The sequence below is a fragment of the Hyperolius riggenbachi genome, chromosome 1 (assembly GCF_040937935.1).
Source record: "Hyperolius riggenbachi isolate aHypRig1 chromosome 1, aHypRig1.pri, whole genome shotgun sequence".
In the NCBI taxonomy this organism is placed as follows: domain Eukaryota; kingdom Metazoa; phylum Chordata; class Amphibia; order Anura; family Hyperoliidae; genus Hyperolius; species Hyperolius riggenbachi.
Genome location: NC_090646.1, coordinates 689,614,376 through 689,633,711, shown reverse-complemented (window position 1 = coordinate 689,633,711; position 19,336 = coordinate 689,614,376). Strand labels below are relative to the sequence as shown.

General features: G+C 46.5%; 1 protein-coding gene across 1 annotated transcript in view; it reads left to right on the top strand.

Moving 5' to 3' along the window:
• LOC137544736 (uncharacterized) overlaps positions 1-19,336 on the top strand; it is a 241,526-nt gene that overhangs the window by 57,320 nt on the left and 164,870 nt on the right. Inside the window, exon 3 of the mRNA XM_068265829.1 lies at positions 287-353. Coding sequence (XP_068121930.1) covers positions 287-353 — 67 coding nt within the window. The remainder of the gene's footprint in view (positions 1-286; positions 354-19,336) is intronic.

Genomic DNA, 19,336 nt, shown 5'->3' with positions numbered 1-19,336 from the left:
GGAGGCTTCAGTCATACAGATAGGTGGCCATGGTCCTGCCCTGAGGATCTGGCAGTCTTCATTCATACAGATAGAAGGTCATGGTCCTGCCCTGAGGATCTGGCAGCCTTCATTCATACAGATAGGTGGCCATGGTCCCGTCCTGAGGATCTGGCAGTCTTAATTCTCACAGATAGGTGGTCATGGTCCTTCCCTGAAGATCTGGGAGGATTTATTTATACAGATAGGTGGCCATGGTCCTGTGAGCTCATAGTCCCCTTATTTCATGATATCTCCTCCTTTGCAGGAGGGACCAGACGACAATGAGTCCTATCAGCATCTTCTGGAGCACCTGGAAAGTGTGGAGGAGGCCGGTGAGTAGATCCATTTCTTACTATCGTTTTACAGTGTCTTGTTTTATAGAACACTAGCTGAAGATTGCTCAGGGTCGATATTTGGTTATAGATCGGTCTGGCCACTTTTTATAACCTCGACACGCAGTCACTCAATGACCAAGTTTGTGAGCTTTGGGGTCCTTGGCATCAATAATGTGAGAATGAAAGCAGTTTAAATATTTTCCATGGAAATCATTCAAACAAATCTGATTGGCTGTTTTTTGCTCCACCCTTTTTTCTGAATTTTAATCCCAGTCACCGAATGACTGATTATAACAAGCTTGAGGCCTATGTTATTAACAGTGTAAGAAGGGCAACCATTTTAATATACTCCTTGAAAATCGATAGCTGAAATTTGATTGGCTGTTGTAGGTGTCAGGAACCAGCCCCACGGCAAGCCTGCAGAGACAGTTCCTGACAGGGGTTACTTTCGACCAGATCGAGAGAGGGAGCAGCCCTATCCATGCTAACACACAGCCGTCACCCCCCAACAACACTCTGCCACCACCAGCAGCCGTCCACGACGGTACTGCTAGACACTTCGACGATTCATACTCTGCTGTCCAGCTGCTTGCACTCAGACTGGCGTTTTACGTATATTGGGTCAGCTGCAAGCTTTAGACCAAGTACGAAAATGCCACACACACACAATGCGATCACACACGGTAGAGATGCACAATCCGAGTGTGCAATCAGGCACTGAATTTGTAATACAATTACACTGCAGTCTCTCTCTAGGTTTCAGAAGACTAGCTTATTAAACCACCCTGGCGTTTTATGAACATCGCCAGGGTGGCAGCGCAGCACTATTTTTTTTTTATTTATTTATTTTTTTTTAAAATCATGTAGCTAGCCTAGTGCTAGCTACATGATTCCCCCCTCCCTTTGGCGTCCCTCCCTACCCTTCGATCGCCGCCGGCGCATTAGCCCGTCCGGAAATCCCGTTCTGAACGGGATTTCCTTTAGGGCTTCCCCCGTCGCCATGGCGACGATCGTGATGACGTCATCGACGTCATGACATCATCCGGAGTCCCGATCCACCCTGCAGCGCTGCCTGGCACTGATTGGCCAGGCTGTGCACGGGGTATGCGGGGGGGGGGGCTCCTTTCGCGTCGGGTAGGGGCGGATCGGCGGCGATCGAATCCCCCACGCAGCTAGAAAAGTGCTAGCTGCGTGATTTTAAAAAAAAATTAACAAAATCGGCCCAGCGGGGCCTGAGCGGCGCCCTCCAGCGGTAATGGACGAGCTGAGCTCCTCCATACCGCTAAGGAGGTTAAATAAAGATTTAATATTCCAAAAAAAGTGGAACAGCGCAGAAAGGAATATACAGATATTTACAAAAATGAAGTAAAAAGTACAGAGTCACACACAAGACAAGTTGCTTATCAAATAAAAAGGGAATAAAAACAGAAAATCAGACTTTACCAGCACAAAAGTCCAAACTTTGTTGTGGAAGGACCTGGACTCTGATTCGATCAGGGACTTCTCTAGCTCAGCGCTACCTTCAGGAGAAGACAAGTTCTGAATCTCCCACGCTGACTATTATAGCAAGAAGCATAACCTCAGGCTACCCAATATTCAAATCCAGAAATAATCTAATTTCCTCACTAGAGATGGCCCAAACCTCCGATTTTCAGTTCGCAAACCGGGTTCACGATCTTCCGCAAAAAGTTTGGTTCGCGCGAACTTCCACGAACCGTAATAGACTTCAATGGGGAGGCAAACTTGGAAAACTAGAAAAATTTATGCTGGCCACAAAAGTGATGGAAAAGATGTTTCAAGGGGTGTAATATTTGAGTTGTTGCATGGATGAATGGGAGAGACGCCAAAAGTCCGGGGGAAAATCTGTATTTGACGCAAAGTAGCGTTTTAAAGGGCGGAAATCACATTGAATGCTAAATTGCAGGCCTAATGTGCTTTAAAGCAGTAGGATCAGCCATACTATTCCAGGGATAAAAAGTAATCCACTGCGCGCTTCCACACCTAAAAACAGATCATATAAATAGTGTAATCCTGTTTCAGCTGTAATTACATGTAACACACATATCCACTGTGCACGTGAAAACTGAGTGTCCACTCGTGATCCCACCACCTCTAGTAAAAGAGCGGCTCACCAGATTGTAGCCACCAGATCAGGGTGGGGTACTCGTTCAATATATGGTACATTAGGTGCATCAATGATCCATATGCAATTTTCCAAACGGTTAGTTTCTTTTATTCCTCAATAAAACACATAAAACTTTCATTGCGCAATATATAAAGAAAAATAAAACCACACTGCGCTCCTCGCGCCCTCCATACACTTACAAGCTCCCCTTAGGGGTCAGTAGCATGTCACAGCGGCAAGTCTGCTGGGCCTGGTGTGCCTCTCCGAGTCCGTGCGCGGCGTCCCGCTAGGTCCCCTCACGGCGTTCACCTCACCCGAACTTCCGCATACAGTATCAGCGTCAGGCGTACTGGCTCCACCTTCACCTCACCCGAACTTCCGCATACAGTATCAGCGTCAGGCGTACTGGCTCCGCCTTCACCTCACCCGAACTTCCGCATACAGTATCAGCGTCAGGCGTACTGGCTCCGCCTTCACCTCACCCGAACTTCCGCATACAGTATCAGCGTCAGGCGTACTGGCTCCGCCTTCACCTCACCCGAACTTCCGCATACAGTATCAGCGTCAGGCATACTGGATCATTGATGCACCTAATGTACCATATATTGAACGAGTACCCCACCCTGATCTGGTGGCTACAATCTGGTGAGCCGCTCTTTTACTAGAGGTGGAGGGATCACGAGTGGACACTCAGTTTTCACGTGCACAGTGGATATGTGTGTTACATGTAATAATAGTTGAAACAGGATAACACTATTTATATGATCTGGTTTTAGGTGTGGAAGCGCGCAGTGGATTACTTTTTATCTTTGTCTCTACTCAGAGGACTTTTTACACAGCGCACTGACTGTATAGGAGAAGGAAGCATTTATTGGAGTTACATTGTGGACTTGTGGTTTGTCATTGATAATACTTGTATTGAATAGGTGGCGCAGCATTTGATATTATTGTTCTTACATACTATTCCAGGGGAAAAAACACATATACAGGATCTTCTAAAAAAATTATCATATTGTGATAAAGTTCATTATTTTCTGTAATGTACTGATAAACATTAGACTTTCATATATTTTAGATTCATTACACACAACTGAAGTAGTTCAAGCCTTTTATTGTTTTAATATTGATGATTTTGGCATACAGCTCATGAACACCCAAAATTCCTATCTCAAAAAATTAGCATATCATGAAAAGGTTCTCTAAACCAGCTATTAACCTAATCATCTGAATCAACTAATTAACTCTAAACACCTGCAAAAGATTCCTGAGGCTTTTAAAAACTCCCAGCCTGGTTCATTACTCAAAACCGCAATCATGGGTAAGACTGCCGACCTGACTACTGTCCAGAAGGCCATCATTGACACCCTCAAGCAAGAGGGTAAGACACAGAAAGAAATGTCTGAACGAATAGGCTGTTCCCAGAGTGCTGTATCAAGGCACCTCAGTGGGAAGTCTGTGGGAAGGAAAAAGTGTGGCAGAAAACGCTGCACAACGAGAAGAGGTGACCGGACACTGAGGAAGATTGTGGAGAAGGACCGATTACAGACCAGTGCTGGGCCGAAATTACGCATTAGCGTAATTACGCATCGTAATTCACTACAAATGCACCGTAAGCGTTACGTGTAAGGTTACGGTATTACGCGTAATTAATTACGCGTAGACCGTAGGGTTACGTTTTACGCGTAACAAATTACGCGTAAGACAGTAAACTCCCATTGAAATTACACAGTCTGCCGTAATCGCGTAATATTACGCTCCCGTATAATATAAAAAAGCCGCCGACTTTAAGGGTTAATAGCAAAGCCCCCTTAAGTGCTAAGAGCCTCAAATTTGGAGAATATATTAAGGAGATCAGAAGGAATAAGAGGAAAAAAAATTTTTCAAAAAGACCTTATAGTTTTTGAGAAAATCGATTTTTAAGTTTCAAGGGCGAAAATGTCTTTTAAATGCGGAAAATGTCAGTTTTTTTTGCACAGGTAACAATAGTGTTTTATTTTCATAGATTCCCCCAAGTGGGAAGAGTTTTACTTACTTCGTTCTGAGTGTGGGAAATATAAAAAAAAAACGACGTGGGGTCCCCCCTCCCAGACCTCTTTAACCCCTTGTCCCCCATGCAGACTGGGATAGCCAGAATGCGGAGCACCGGCCGCGTGGGGCTCCGCACCCTGACTATACCAGCCCGCATGGTCCATGGATTGGGGGGTCTCGGAAGGGGAGGGGCAGCCAAGCTTTCCCCTCCCCCTCCGAGCCCTTGTCCAATCCAAGGACAAGGGGCTCTTCTCCACCTCCGATGGGCGGTGGAGGTGGAGGCCGCGATTTCCTGGGGGGGAGGTTCATGGTGGAATCTGGGAGTCCCCTTTAAAAAGGGGTCCCCCAGATGCCCACCCCCCTCCCAGGAGAAATGAGTATAGAGGTACTTGTAGTACCCCTTACCCATTTCCTTTAAGAGTTAAAAGTAAATAAACACACAAACACATAGAAAAAGTATTTTAATTGAACAAAAAACATAACCACGAAAAAAGTCCTTTAATATTCTTAATTAACCATTAATACTTACCTGTCCCTTTTAAAAGCCAGTTCCCACGCAATATCCTCGGAAATATACTAATCAGTTACAATGTAACAAAGTTATTACAATGTAACAACTTTGTTACTTTGTAACACCACCGCACCCGACGTCACTCGCCGCTCACCCACCGGCCGCCGCATACACGCTAGTCCCCGCCGGCTCCCGCCGTCCACTCCGCCCACACCTGTCACCCATATACATGCTGGCACCCATGGGTGCCAGCATGTATATAGGTGACATGTGGGAGAGGCGGGGAGGGCAGCGGAGCCGGCGGGGACTTAGCGTCCCTTCACCCGACAGAGCTCTGAGCTATATTAGCTCAGAGCTCTCAAAGCATCTTTGTATTTGGGCTCCAAGGAGCCCCATTGGTCCTTAGCAGACCAATGGGGTTCCTTCAAATCAGAAGGAACCCCATTGGTCTGCTAAGGACCAATGGGGCTCCTTGGAGCCCAAATACAAAGATGCTTAGAGAGCTCTGAGCTATAGCTCAGAGCTCTGTCGGGTCCTGCAGCACAGACGCGGTGGCGGCGGCGGCGGTGAGTGACGTCGGGTGCGGCGTAGTTACAATGTAACAAAGTTGTTACATTGTAATAACTTTGTTACATTGTAACTGATTAGTATATTTCTGAGGATATTGTGTGGGAACTGGCTTTTAAAGGGACAGGTAAGTATTAATGGTTAATTAAGAATATTAAAGGACTTTTTTCGTGGTTATGTTTTTTGTTCAATTAAAATACTTTTTCTATGTGTTTGTGTGTTTATTTACTTTTAACTCTTAAAGGAAATGGGTAAGGGGTACTACAAGTACCTCTATACTCATTTCTCCTGGGAGGGGGGTGGGCATCTGGGGGACCCCTTTTTAAAGGGGACTCCCAGATGCCACCATGAACCCCTCCCCAGGAAATCGCGGCCTCCACCTCCACCGCCCATCGGAGGTGGAGAAGAGCCCCTTGTCCTTGGATTGGACAAGGGCTCGGAGGGGGAGGGGAAAGCTTGGCTGCCCCTCCCCTTCCGAGACCCCCCAATCCATGGACCATGCGGGCTGGTATAGTCAGGGTGCGGAGCCCCACGCGGCCGGTGCTCCGCATTCTGGCTATCCCAGTCTGCATGGGGGACAAGGGGTTAAAGAGGTCTGGGAGGGGGGACCCCACGTCGTTTTTTTTTTATATTTCCCACACTCAGAACGAAGTAAGTAAAACTCTTCCCACTTGGGGGAATCTATGAAAATAAAACACTATTGTTACCTGTGCAAAAAAAACTGACATTTTCCGCATTTAAAAGACATTTTCGCCCTTGAAACTTAAAAATCAATTTTCTCAAAAACTATAAGGTCTTTTTGAAAAAAAAATGTTTCCTCTTATTCCCACTGATCCCCTTAATATACCCTGTGAATTTGGTGTTCCTAAATTTTAAGCAGGCTTTGCTATTAACCGTTAAAGTCGGCGGGTTTTTAAATGTATATATTTTTCCTTTGAAACTTTAACATCGATTTTCTCAAAAACTATAAGGTCTTTTTGAAAAAAAAATTTTTCCTCTTATTCCTTCTGATCTCCTTAATATATTCTCCAAATTTGAGGCTCTTAGCACTTAAGGGGGCTTTGCTATTAACCCTTAAAGTCGGCGGCTACCTAACATTGATCCATGCGTCAACTTTTCCGCTTGGCAGCATGACCTTACGCATTAATTGCTAGTAGGATTTTACGCGTAAACCTATAACGTAATAACATGAATTACAGTATACTTACGCGTAATTGCGTAAGTGCTATGCGTAATTATAGGCATGTACCGACTGTGCCGTAAGCGTAATTTCGTAATGCGTAATAGCGTTAAATTATGCGTAATGATCCGTAAGCGTAGCTTTCTCCATTACGACCAGCACTGTTACAGACCTTGGGGGACCTGCGGAAGCCGTGGACTGAGTCTGGAGTAGAAACATCCAGAGCCACAGTGTACAGGCGTGTGCAGGAAATGGGCTACAGGTGCCGCATTCCCCAGATCAAGCCACTTTTGAACCAGAAACAGCGGCAGAAGCGCCTGACCTGTACTTGACACTGGACTTCAGGGATTTTGGCATTTCACTCTCCCCATTCTTCCTCCAGACTCTGGCACCTTGATTTCCAAATGACATGCAATAGTTGCTTTCATCCGAAAAAAGTACTTTGGACCACTGAGCAACAGTCCAGTGCTGCTACTCTGTAGCCCAGGTCAGGCGCTTCTGCCGCTGTTTCTGGTTCAAAAGTGGCTTGACCTGGGGAATGTGGCACCTGTAGCCCATTTCCTGCACACGCCTGTACACGGTGGCTCTGGATGTTTCTACTCCAGACTCAGTCCACTGCTTCCGCAGGTCCCCCAAGGTCTGGAATCGGTCCTTCTCCCCAATCTTCTTCAGGGTCCGGTCACCTCTTCTCGTTGTGCAGCGTTTTCTGCCACACTTTTTCCTTCCCACAGACTTCCCACTGAGGTGCCTTGATACAGCACTCTGGGAACAGCCTATTCGTTCAGAAATTTCTTTCTGTGTCTTACCCTCTTGCTTGAGGGTGTCAATGATGGCCTTCTGGACAGCAGTCAGGTCGGCAGCCTTACCCATGATTGCGGTTTTGAGTAATGAACCAGGCTGGGAGTTTTAAAAGCCTCAGGAATCTTTTGCAGGTGTTTAGAGTTAATTAGTTGATTCAGATGATTAGGTTAATAGCTCATTTATAGAACCTTTTTGTGATATGCTAATTTTTTGAGATAGGAATTTTGGGTTTTCATGAGCTGTATGCCAAAATCATCAATATTATAACAATAAAAGGCTTTGAACTACTTCAGTTGTGTGTAATGAATCTAAAATATATGAAAGTCTAATGTTTATCAGTACATTACAGAAAATAATGAACTTTATCACAATATGCTAATTTTTTGAGAAGATCCTGTATAAGTAGATAAATACTTGATCTACTTGCATAACACATGTATTGTACTGTCCACGTTTTGATTTCAGTGAATGTTATATAGTAAATGACGAGAATTCTGTTCCTGGTGGGGGCCATGTCTTTTGCCCACAGTTAAAGGGAAGGTTCAGGGACTATCTGAAAAAATAAAAATCCCCATCCACTTACCTGGGGCTTCCTCCAGCCCGTGGCAGGCAGGAGGTGCCCTCGGCGCCGCTCCGCAGGCTCCCGGTGGTCTCCGGTGGCGCGCCCGACCTGGCCAGGCCGGCGGCCAGGTCGGGCTCTTCTGCGCTCCAAGGCCCGGCACTTCTGCGTCCCACGCCGGCGCTCTGACGTCATCGGACGTCCTCCGGGCTGTACTGCGCAGGCGCAGTAGTTCTGCGCCTGCGCAGTACAGCCCAGAGGACGTCCGATGACGTCAGCGCGCCGGCGTGGGACGCAGAAGTGCCGGGCCTTGGAGCGCAGAAGAGCCCGACCTGGCCGCCGGCCTGGCCAGGTCGGGCGCGCCACCGGAGACCACCGGGAGCCTGCCGAGCGGCGCCAAGGGCACCTCCTGCCTGCCACGGGCTGGAGGAAGCCCCAGGTAAGTGGTTGGGGATTTTTATTTTTTTCAGATAGTCCCTGAACCTTCCCTTTAAGGCTAACTCGTGATGTCATTTCTGCCCTTTACTTTTTTTCTTGTCTCCTCCAATCGCTGAGTCACCTCAGCCTTGCTTGTAAACACAAGTGAGTAGGGGATTAGGTTTCAGATAAGCAGCAGACAGGGAAATAAAGGGAAGAGGAGGAATATATTATAGATAAAAAGAACCCCCAGCATGCAATTCTTTGGCACCGACTACTAAAGAGCCAGTGCTCCTAAGGTACATGATAACTCCAAAACCTAACAGCAGAAAAAGTTTTGCAAGTTTTGAATGCAGGATTAGCATCTTTATCACTTAATACACTCAGACCAGTTGCTGCTGAAATTTGATTTTTATGGTGACGATACCGCTTTAAAACATCTTGCATGTGTATGCATCAATCAGGGAGTGTAATTAGAGTACTGCTTCACACTGACACATGTCGGGCATTTTGTCAACGATTGTACAAATAGTTATCGAAAATATAAAATCGAAAATGTAAAGTTCCTGAAAAATGGGAGGAGCTTCAAATACAAACATACGCCCAACTGTTTGAGTTTGTTTTTCGTGAGTTTCTTACAGTACTGGTTTAAACATGCAAACGTAAACCAATTTGTAAAAATATAAATTTAATATCAAATAATTTATTTGATATTAAATCATAATATTTCTGGAACAAGAGAGGCATTACTTGTAAGTTACACATCAGTGCGCAATGTCCTGTGGAAGAAAAAGGTTCTGCAATAATGCCATCTAGTGGCTGATAACTGGCACATCTCTGCTGCACAGTAAATTAGTCAATTGAGGGATAATATGCATTTATGTAAAAAGTCCTATGGAGGAGTGAGTGGACTATCATCGCAGGTGCAGAAAAGGAAGTAGAAAGTTAAGGTTAATGATGAAATTAGTTTGTAGTGAGAAAAAAGGAGAGAGTCTGTGTACTGGAGATATCTCCATATAGTGGGCGATAGAGAGGCGTGCGACGCGTTTCAGAGGCAATAAGGATAAGAAGTGTGGCGGCACCGTGTGGATCCATTGTAAGTGCAAGTTGTGAAACACTGAACAGATGTTTGCTATTGCAGAGAGGAGGCGGGGAGCAGAGCCGGGACAAGGTCCTCCAGCACCCAAGGCTGAGACACCAAAGTGCGCCCCTCCATCCCTCCCACCCCAGCCGTCACACACTGATTGCTATTACACTAAGAGGCCCCTCCCATCCCTCCCACCCCAGTCATCACACACTGATTGCTATTACACTAAGAGGCTCCTCCCCATCCCTCCCACCCCAGCCGTCACACACTGAACAGATGTTTGCTATTGCAGAGAGGAGGCGGGGAGCAGAGCCGGGACAAGGTCCTCCAGCACCCAAGGCTGAGACACCAAAGTGCGCCCCTCCATCCCTCCCACCCCAGCCGTCACACACTGATTGCTATTACACTAAGAGGCTCCTCCTCCATCCTTCCCACCCCAGCCGTCACACACTGAACAGATGTTTGCTATTACACTAAGAGGCCCCTCCTCCATCCCTCCCACCCCAGCCGTCACACACTGATTGCTATAAGACTAAGAGGCTCCTCCTCCATCCCTCCCACCCCAGCCATCACACACTGATTGCTATAAGACTAAGAGGCCCCTCCGCCATCCCTCCCACCCCAGCCGTCACACACTGAACAGATGTTTGCTATTGCAGAGAGGAGGCGGGGAGCAGAGCCGGGACAAGGTCCTCCAGCACCCAAGGCTGAGACACCAAAGTACGCCCCTCCATCCCTCCCACCCCAGCCGTCACACACTGATTGCTATTACACTAAGAGGCTCCTCCTCCATCCTTCCCACCCCAGCCGTCACACACTGATTGCTATTACACTAAGAGGCCCCTCCTCCATCCCTCCCACCCCAGCCGTCACACACTGGTTGCTAATAGACTAAGAGGCCCCTCCTCCATCCCTCCCACCCCAGATGTCACACACTGACTGCTATTACACTAAGAGGCCCCTCCTCCATCCCTCCCACCCCAGCCGTCACACACTGATTGCTATTACACTAAGAGGCCCCTCCCCCATCCCTCCCACCCCAGCCGTCACACACTGATTGCTATTACACTAAGAGGCCCCTCCTCCATCCCTCCCATCCCAGCCGTCACACACTGATTGCTATAAGACTAAGAGGCCCCTCCTCCATCCCTCCCACCCCAGCCATCACACACTGATTGCTATAAGACTAAGAGGCCCCTCCGCCATCCCTCCCACCCCAGACGTCACACACTGATTGCTATTACACTAAGAGGCCCCTCCTCCATCCCTCCCACCCCAGCCGTCACACACTGATTACTATTACACTAAGAGGCCCCTCCTCCATCCCAGCCATCACACACTGATTGCTATTACACTAAGAGGCCCCTCCCCCATCCCTCCCACCCCAGCCGTCACACACTGATTGCTATTAGACTAAGAGGCCCCTCCCCATCCCTCCCACCCCAGCCGTCACACACTGATTGCTATTACACTAAGAGGCTCCTCCTCCATCCCTCCCACCCCAGCCATCACACACTGATTGCTATTACACTAAGAGGCCCCTCCATCCCTCCCACCCCAGCCATCACACACTGATTGCTATTACACTAAGAGGCCCCTCCCCATCCCTCCCACCCCAGCCGTCACACACTGATTGCTATTACACTAAGAGGCCCCTCCCTTCCCTCCCACCCCAGCCGTCACACACTGATTGCTATTAGACTAAGAGGCCCCTCCCCCATCCCTCCCACTCCAGCCGTCACACACTGATTGCTATTACACTAAGAGGCCCCTCCCCCATCCCTCCCACCCCAGCCGTCACACACTGATTACTATTACACTAAGAGGCCCCTCCTCCATCCCAGCCATCACACACTGATTGCTATTACACTAAGAGGCCCCTCCCCCATCCCTCCCACCCCAGCCGTCACACACTGATTGCTATTAGACTAAGAGGCCCCTCCCCATCCCTCCCACCCCAGCCGTCACACACTGATTGCTATTACACTAAGAGGCCCCTCCCATCCCTCCCACCCCAGTCATCACACACTGATTGCTAATACACTAAGAGGCCCCTCCTCCATCCCTCCCACTCCAGCCGTCACACACTGAACAGATGTTTGCTATTGCAGAGAGGAGGCGGGGAGCAGAGCCGGGACAAGGTCCTCCAGCACCCAAGGCTGAGACACCAAAGTGCGCCCGTCCATCCCTGCCACCCCAGCCGTCACACACTGATTGCTATAAGACTAAGAGGCTCCTCCTCCATCCTTCCCACCCCAGCCGTCACACACTGATTGCTATTACACTAAGAGGCCCCTCCTCAATCCCTCCCACCCCAGCCGTCACACACTGATTACTATTACACTAAGAGGCCCCTCCTCCATCCCTCCCACCCCAGCCGTCACACACTGATTACTATTACACTAAGAGGCTCCTCCTCCATCCCTCCCACCCCAGCCGTCACACACTGATTGCTATTACACTAAGAGGCCCCTCCTCAATCCCTCCCACCCCAGCCGTCACGCACTGATTGCTATTACACTAAGAGGCCCCTCCTCCATCCCTCCCACCCCAGCCGTCACACACTGATTACTATTACACTAAGAGGCTCCTCCTCCATCCCTCCCACCCCAGCCGTCACACACTGATTACTATTACACTAAGAGGCTCCTCCTCCATCCCTCCCACCCCAGCCGTCACACACTGAACAGATGTTTGCTATTGCAGAGAGGAGGCGGCGAGTTCCATAGTGGAATAAAGTAAACGATGCTTAGGCAGTTGGTAGATGAGGAGTGTTCCTAGCCCATTCAGCAGGAAGAGTCCAGCCATTGCATTACCACCTCCGGGGGATTGAATAAACGTGGGCTTTCTCCATCTTGAACCCGTAAGCGGGCAGGAATAACATTGAGTCTTGGATTTCTCTTTCTCTCAGCTTAGCTTCCACTTGCAAGAAATATCTCCTGGCCCTCTGGGTCTCCACAGTGAGATCAGGGAAAAGCATCATGTGTGAGGTCTGAACCCAGGATGGCCTCTCTGACCATAAAGTTGAGGACTTTGAAGCTCAGGGGAGTACCCGGAGGGCCCTGTTTGACAGGCATACGTTGTGCCCTCTCTATTAGAAAGAATTTGGAGAAGGTTTTTGGGGGGGGGGGGGAGAGGGAGTAGGTTTTTGAGGAGAAATTCAACATATACTGGTACATCTTTCTCTTCAACCCCTTCAGGGCCAGGCAATCCTAAAATGTGAATGTTGCATCGCCAGGCAGGGCCGGGCCGAGGCATAGGCTGGAGAGGCTCCAGCCTCAGGGCGCAGTGTAGGAGGGGGCTCACAATTCATTCAGCTGTCATTCCTAATTGTGTATGAAGCAGAAAGAAATAAGAAAAGGGGATACATGGCAGTGACTGCAAGCCAGATAACTAGATATTAAGGTGTTGGGGAGGTTGTGGGCCCTGTGGCCCTCTTAGTCTAATAGCAATCAGTGTGTGATGGCTGTTGTGGGAGGGATGGAGGGGCGCACTTTGGTGTCTCAGCCTTGGGTGCTGGAGGACCTTGTCCCTGCTCTGTCGCCAGGTGCGGTCCTCCGCATCTATAGCTCGGCCAAGGAGTGACCTCATTTGCTTCTGCTTAGCAGGGATAGTGATGTTACAGTCGTCTCTGGAGGCATCCTCAACCGCAGAGACACAATTTTCGGACTCCCTTACCCTTTCCCGTCTCTTGGATAGTTCATCAGTGATGACGCTGGAATGTGGTCTATGCTCTCTAGCTGTGAGTGAAGACTGGAATGGTTTAATGGCCGACAGGGAATCGGCGATACTTAGCTGGGGTGAATCTTCCTCTCCCTGTTCGCTGTCTTGGACTTGCACTTTGTCCCCCTTCTGCTTAGAGTTGTTTTTGTGTGATGTTGGGGTTTGGGGAGACTTGTCGGGGGACTGAGATCTATCCCTCTAGTCCCTGTTGTTCCTACCTCTGGAAGTCATGGCGGGGATGTCGTAGGGGAGAAGCAGTTTGGGAGTCTCCTCTGCCATGGAGGGTCAGGAGCAGGGGTCGAGTCCTGCATGAACGCAGGTGGACGACGTCCACTTACTTTTATTGGAGAGTGGACGTCGTCCACCCTAGCATATATGGAGGGGAGCAGCGCAGTGGAGAGGAGCATTATGCAGAGCAGTGGGGAAGGGCGGACGTCTTCCCTCCCCCCCCCCCCCTCCTTCCCTCACCTTGGGGCTCCTCTCCCTGGCTCTCCCCTCCAAAACATTTGCAGCGGCGGTGGCTGGCAGCGGGCATCAGTGGGCGGGGCTTACCTCCTCCTGTTTTGGCGAGTTGAAGCTGTGCGTGCCACTGCTCTGGTCTTGACTAGACCAGACTAGCGGCACAGCTTCAACTCGCCGGAACGAAGAGGAGGTAAGTCCCGCCCACTGATGCCCGCTGCCAGCCACCGCCGCTGCAAATGTTTTGGAGGGGAGAGCCAGGGAGAGGAGCCCCAAGGTGAGGGAAGGGGGGGGGGGAAGACGTCCGCCCTTCCCCACTGCTCTGCTCCCCTCCTGCTGGGGGGGAGGACACCTGGCTACCTATTCTGCAGACGCCTATAGACTGGCTATACTGGGGACACCTATACACCTAGCTACATATACTGGGGACACCTATACACCTGGCTACATATACTGGGGACACCTATACACCTGGCTATACTGGGGACACCTATACACCTAGCTACATATACTGGGGACACCTATACACCTGGCTACATATACTGGGGACACCTATACACCTAGCTACATATACTGGGGACACCTATACACCTGGCTACATATACTGGGGACACCTATACACCTGGCTACATATACTGGGGGCACCTATACACCTGGCTACATATACTGGGGACACCTATACACCTGGCTATACTGGGGACACCTATACACCTAGCTACATATACTGGGGACACCTATACACCTAGCTACATATACTGGGGACACCTATACACCTAGCTACATATACTGGGGACACCTATACACCTAGCTACATATACTGGGGACACCTATACACCTAGCTACATATACTGGGGACACCTATGCACCTAGCTACATATACTGGGGGCACCTATACACCTAGCTACATATACTGGGGGCACCTACACACCTGGCTACATATACTGGGGACACCTATACACCTGGCTATACTGGGGACACCTATACACCTAGCTATGAACTGCTAATTGGCAATGACGAGAGCTCCAGTCGTCCTGCCCTGAGCCCCTGCAGGTCCAATCACTGTAAAGGACATTATCCTCGCACTTTGATTGGCCCAATAGGCTGCCTGTCACTTGACAGGAAACTTGACCCACAGCCTATTGGGCCAATCAAAGTGCAGGGATAAATGTCCTTTACAGTGATTGGACCCGCAGGGGCTCAGGGCAGGACGAGTGGTGCTCTCGTCATTGCCAATTAGCAGGCATAAGTTTGTAGCACTCGCTATGCTACTCTGATAAGGCACGCTAACTCTGATAAGGAGTGTTAGGCCTGATTCATCAAGTGGCCCAGCTTAATGAGCCGTAGCACGCCCTATGCACACCTTACATAGCGGCACTGGTTGCCATGTAAAGAGTGTGTCTTCCTTAGTTACCAAAGCCGTTAATTAAAGCGCAATTAGGAATTAGGCGCGGCTATTCAGCCAATGTGTTTATCAGCTAAATAAGCCCGTGACGGCGCAGACTGTATGATATGGGCGCATGTAACGGCTATACTGTATGATATGGGCGCATGTAACGGCTATACTGTATGATATGCTATACGATATGCTATACTGTATGATATGGGCGCATGTAACGGCTATACTGTATGATATGCTATACTGTATGATATGCTATACTGTATGATATGCTATACTGTATGATATGGGCGCATGTAACAGCTATACTGTATGATATGCTATACTGTATGATATGCTATACTGTATGATATGGGCGCATGTATTGGCTATACTGTATGATATGCTATACTGTATGATATGCTATACTGTATGATATGGGCGCATGTAGCGGCTATACTGTATGATATGCTATACTGTATGATATGGGTGCATGTAGCGGCTATACTGTATGATATGCTATACTGTATGATATGCTATACTGTATGATATGGGCGCATGTAGCGGCTATACTGTATGATATGCTATACTGTATGATATGGGCGCATGTAGCGGCTATACTGTATGATATGCTATACTGTATGATATGGGTGCATGTAATGGCTATACTGTATGATATGCTATACTGTATGATATGCTATACTGTATGATATGCTATACTGTATGATATGGGCGCATGTAACGGCTATACTGTATGATATGGGCGCATGTAACAGCTATACTGTATGATATGCTATACTGTATGATATGGGCGCATGTATTGGCTATACTGTATGATATGCTATACTGTATGATATGCTATACTGTATGATATGGGTGCATGTAATGGCTATACTGTATGATATGCTATACTGTATGATATGCTATACTGTATGATATGCTATACTGTATGATATGGGCACATGTAACAGCTATACTGTATGATATGGGCGCATGTAACAGCTATACTGTATGATATGGGCGCATGTAACGGCTATACTGTATGATATGCTATACTGTATGATATGCTATACTGTATGATATGGGCACATGTAGCGGCTATACTGTATGATATGGGCGCATGTAATGGCTATACTGTATGATATGCTATACTGTATGATATGCTATACTGTATGATATGGGCGCATGTAACAGCTATACTGTATAATATGCTATACTGTATGATATGCTATACTGTATGATATGCTATACTGTATGATATGCTATACTGTATGATATGGGCACATGTAACAGCTATACTGTATGATATGGGCGCATGTAACAGCTATACTGTATGATATGCTATACTGTATGATATGCTATACTGTATGATATGGGCGCATGTAATGGCTATATTGTATGATATGCTATACTGTATGATATGGGCGCATGTAACAGCTATACTGTATGATATGCTATACTGTATGATTATGCTATACTGTATGATATGCTATACTGTATGATATGCTATACTGTATGATATGGGCGCATGTAACGGCTATACTGTATGATATGCTATACTGTATGATATGCTATACTGTATGATATGGGCGCATGTAGCGGCTATACTGTATGATATGGGCGCATGTAATGGCTATACTGTATGATATGCTATACTGTATGATATGCTATACTGTATGATATGGGCGCATGTAACGGCTATACTGTATGATATGCTATACTGTATGATATGCTATACTGTATGATATGCTATACTGTATGATATGCTATACTGTATGATATGGGCGCATGTAACGGCTATACTGTATGATATGCTATACTGTATGATATGCTATACTGTATGATATGCTATACTGTATGATATGGGCGCATGTAACGGCTATACTGTATGATATGCTATACTGTATGATATGCTATACTGTATGATATGGGCGCATGTAACAGCTATACTGTATGATATGGGCGCATGTAACGGCTATACTGTATGATATGCTATACTGTATGATATGCTATACTGTATGATATGGGCGCATGTAGCGGCTATACTGTATGATATGGGCGCATGTAATGGCTATACTGTATGATATGCTATACTGTATGATATGCTATACTGCATGATATGGGCGCATGTAACAGCTATACTGTATAATATGCTATACTGTATGATATGCTATACTGTATGATATGCTATACTGTATGATATGCTATACTGTATGATATGGGCACATGTAACAGCTATACTGTATGATATGGGCGCATGTAACAGCTATACTGTATGATATGCTATACTGTATGATATGCTATACTGTATGATATGGGCGCATGTAATGGCTATACTGTATGATATGCTATACTGTATGATATGGGCGCATGTAACAGCTATACTGTATGATATGCTATACTGTATGATTATGCTATACTGTATGATATGCTATACTGTATGATATGCTATACTGTATGATATGGGCGCATGTAACGGCTATACTGTATGATATGCTATACTGTATGATATGCTATACTGTATGATATGGGCGCATGTAACAGCTATACTGTATGATATGCTATACTGTATGATATGCTATACTGTATGATATGGGCGCATGTAATGGCTATACTGTATGATATGCTATACTGTATGATATGGGCGCATGTAACAGCTATACTGTATGATATGCTATACTGTATGATTATGCTATACTGTATGATATGCTATACTGTATGATATGCTATACTGTATGATATGGGCGCATGTAACGGCTATACTGTATGATATGCTATACTGTATGATATGCTATACTGTATGATATGGGCGCATGTAGCGGCTATACTGTATGATATGGGCGCATGTAATGGCTATACTGTATGATATGCTATACTGTATGATATGCTATACTGTATGATATGGGCGCATGTAACGGCTATACTGTATGATATGCTATACTGTATGATATGCTATACTGTATGATATGCTATACTGTATGATATGCTATACTGTATGATATGGGCGCATGTAACGGCTATACTGTATGATATGCTATACTGTATGATATGCTATACTGTATGATATGCTATACTGTATGATATGGGCGCATGTAACGGCTATACTGTATGATATGCTATACTGTATGATATGCTATACTGTATGATATGGGCGCATGTAACAGCTATACTGTATGATATGGGCGCATGTAACGGCTATACTGTATGATATGCTATACTGTATGATATGCTATACTGTATGATATGGGCGCATGTAGCGGCTATACTGTATGATATGGGCGCATGTAATGGCTATACTGTATGATATGCTATACTGTATGATATGCTATACTGTATGATATGGGCGCATGTAACAGCTATACTGTATAATATGCTATACTGTATGATATGCTATACTGTATGATATGCTATACTGTATGATATGGGCACATGTAACAGCTATACTGTATGATATGGGCGCATGTAACAGCTATACTGTATGATATGCTATACTGTATGATATGCTATACTGTATGATATGGGCGCATGTAATGGCTATACTGTATGATATGCTATACTGTATGATATGGGCGCATGTAACAGCTATACTGTATGATATGCTATACTGTATGATTATGCTATACTGTATGATATGCTATACTGTATGATATGCTATACTGTATGATATGGGCGCATGTAACGGCTATACTGTATGATATGCTATACTGTATGATATGCTATACTGTATGATATGGGCGCATGTAGCGGCTATACTGTATGATATGGGCGCATGTAATGGCTATACTGTATGATATGTTATACTGTATGATATGCTATACTGTATGATATGGGCGCATGTAACGGCTATACTGTATGTTATGCTATACTGTATGATATGCTATACTGTATGATATGCTATACTGTATGATATGCTATACTGTATGATATGGGCGCATGTAACGGCTATACTGTATGATATGCTATACTGTATGATATGCTATACTGTATGATATGGGCGCATGTAGCGGCTATACTGTATGATATGGGCGCATGTAATGGCTATACTGTATGATATGCTATACTGTATGATATGCTATACTGTATGATATGGGCGCATGTAACGGCTATACTGTATGATATGCTATACTGTATGATATGCTATACTGTAT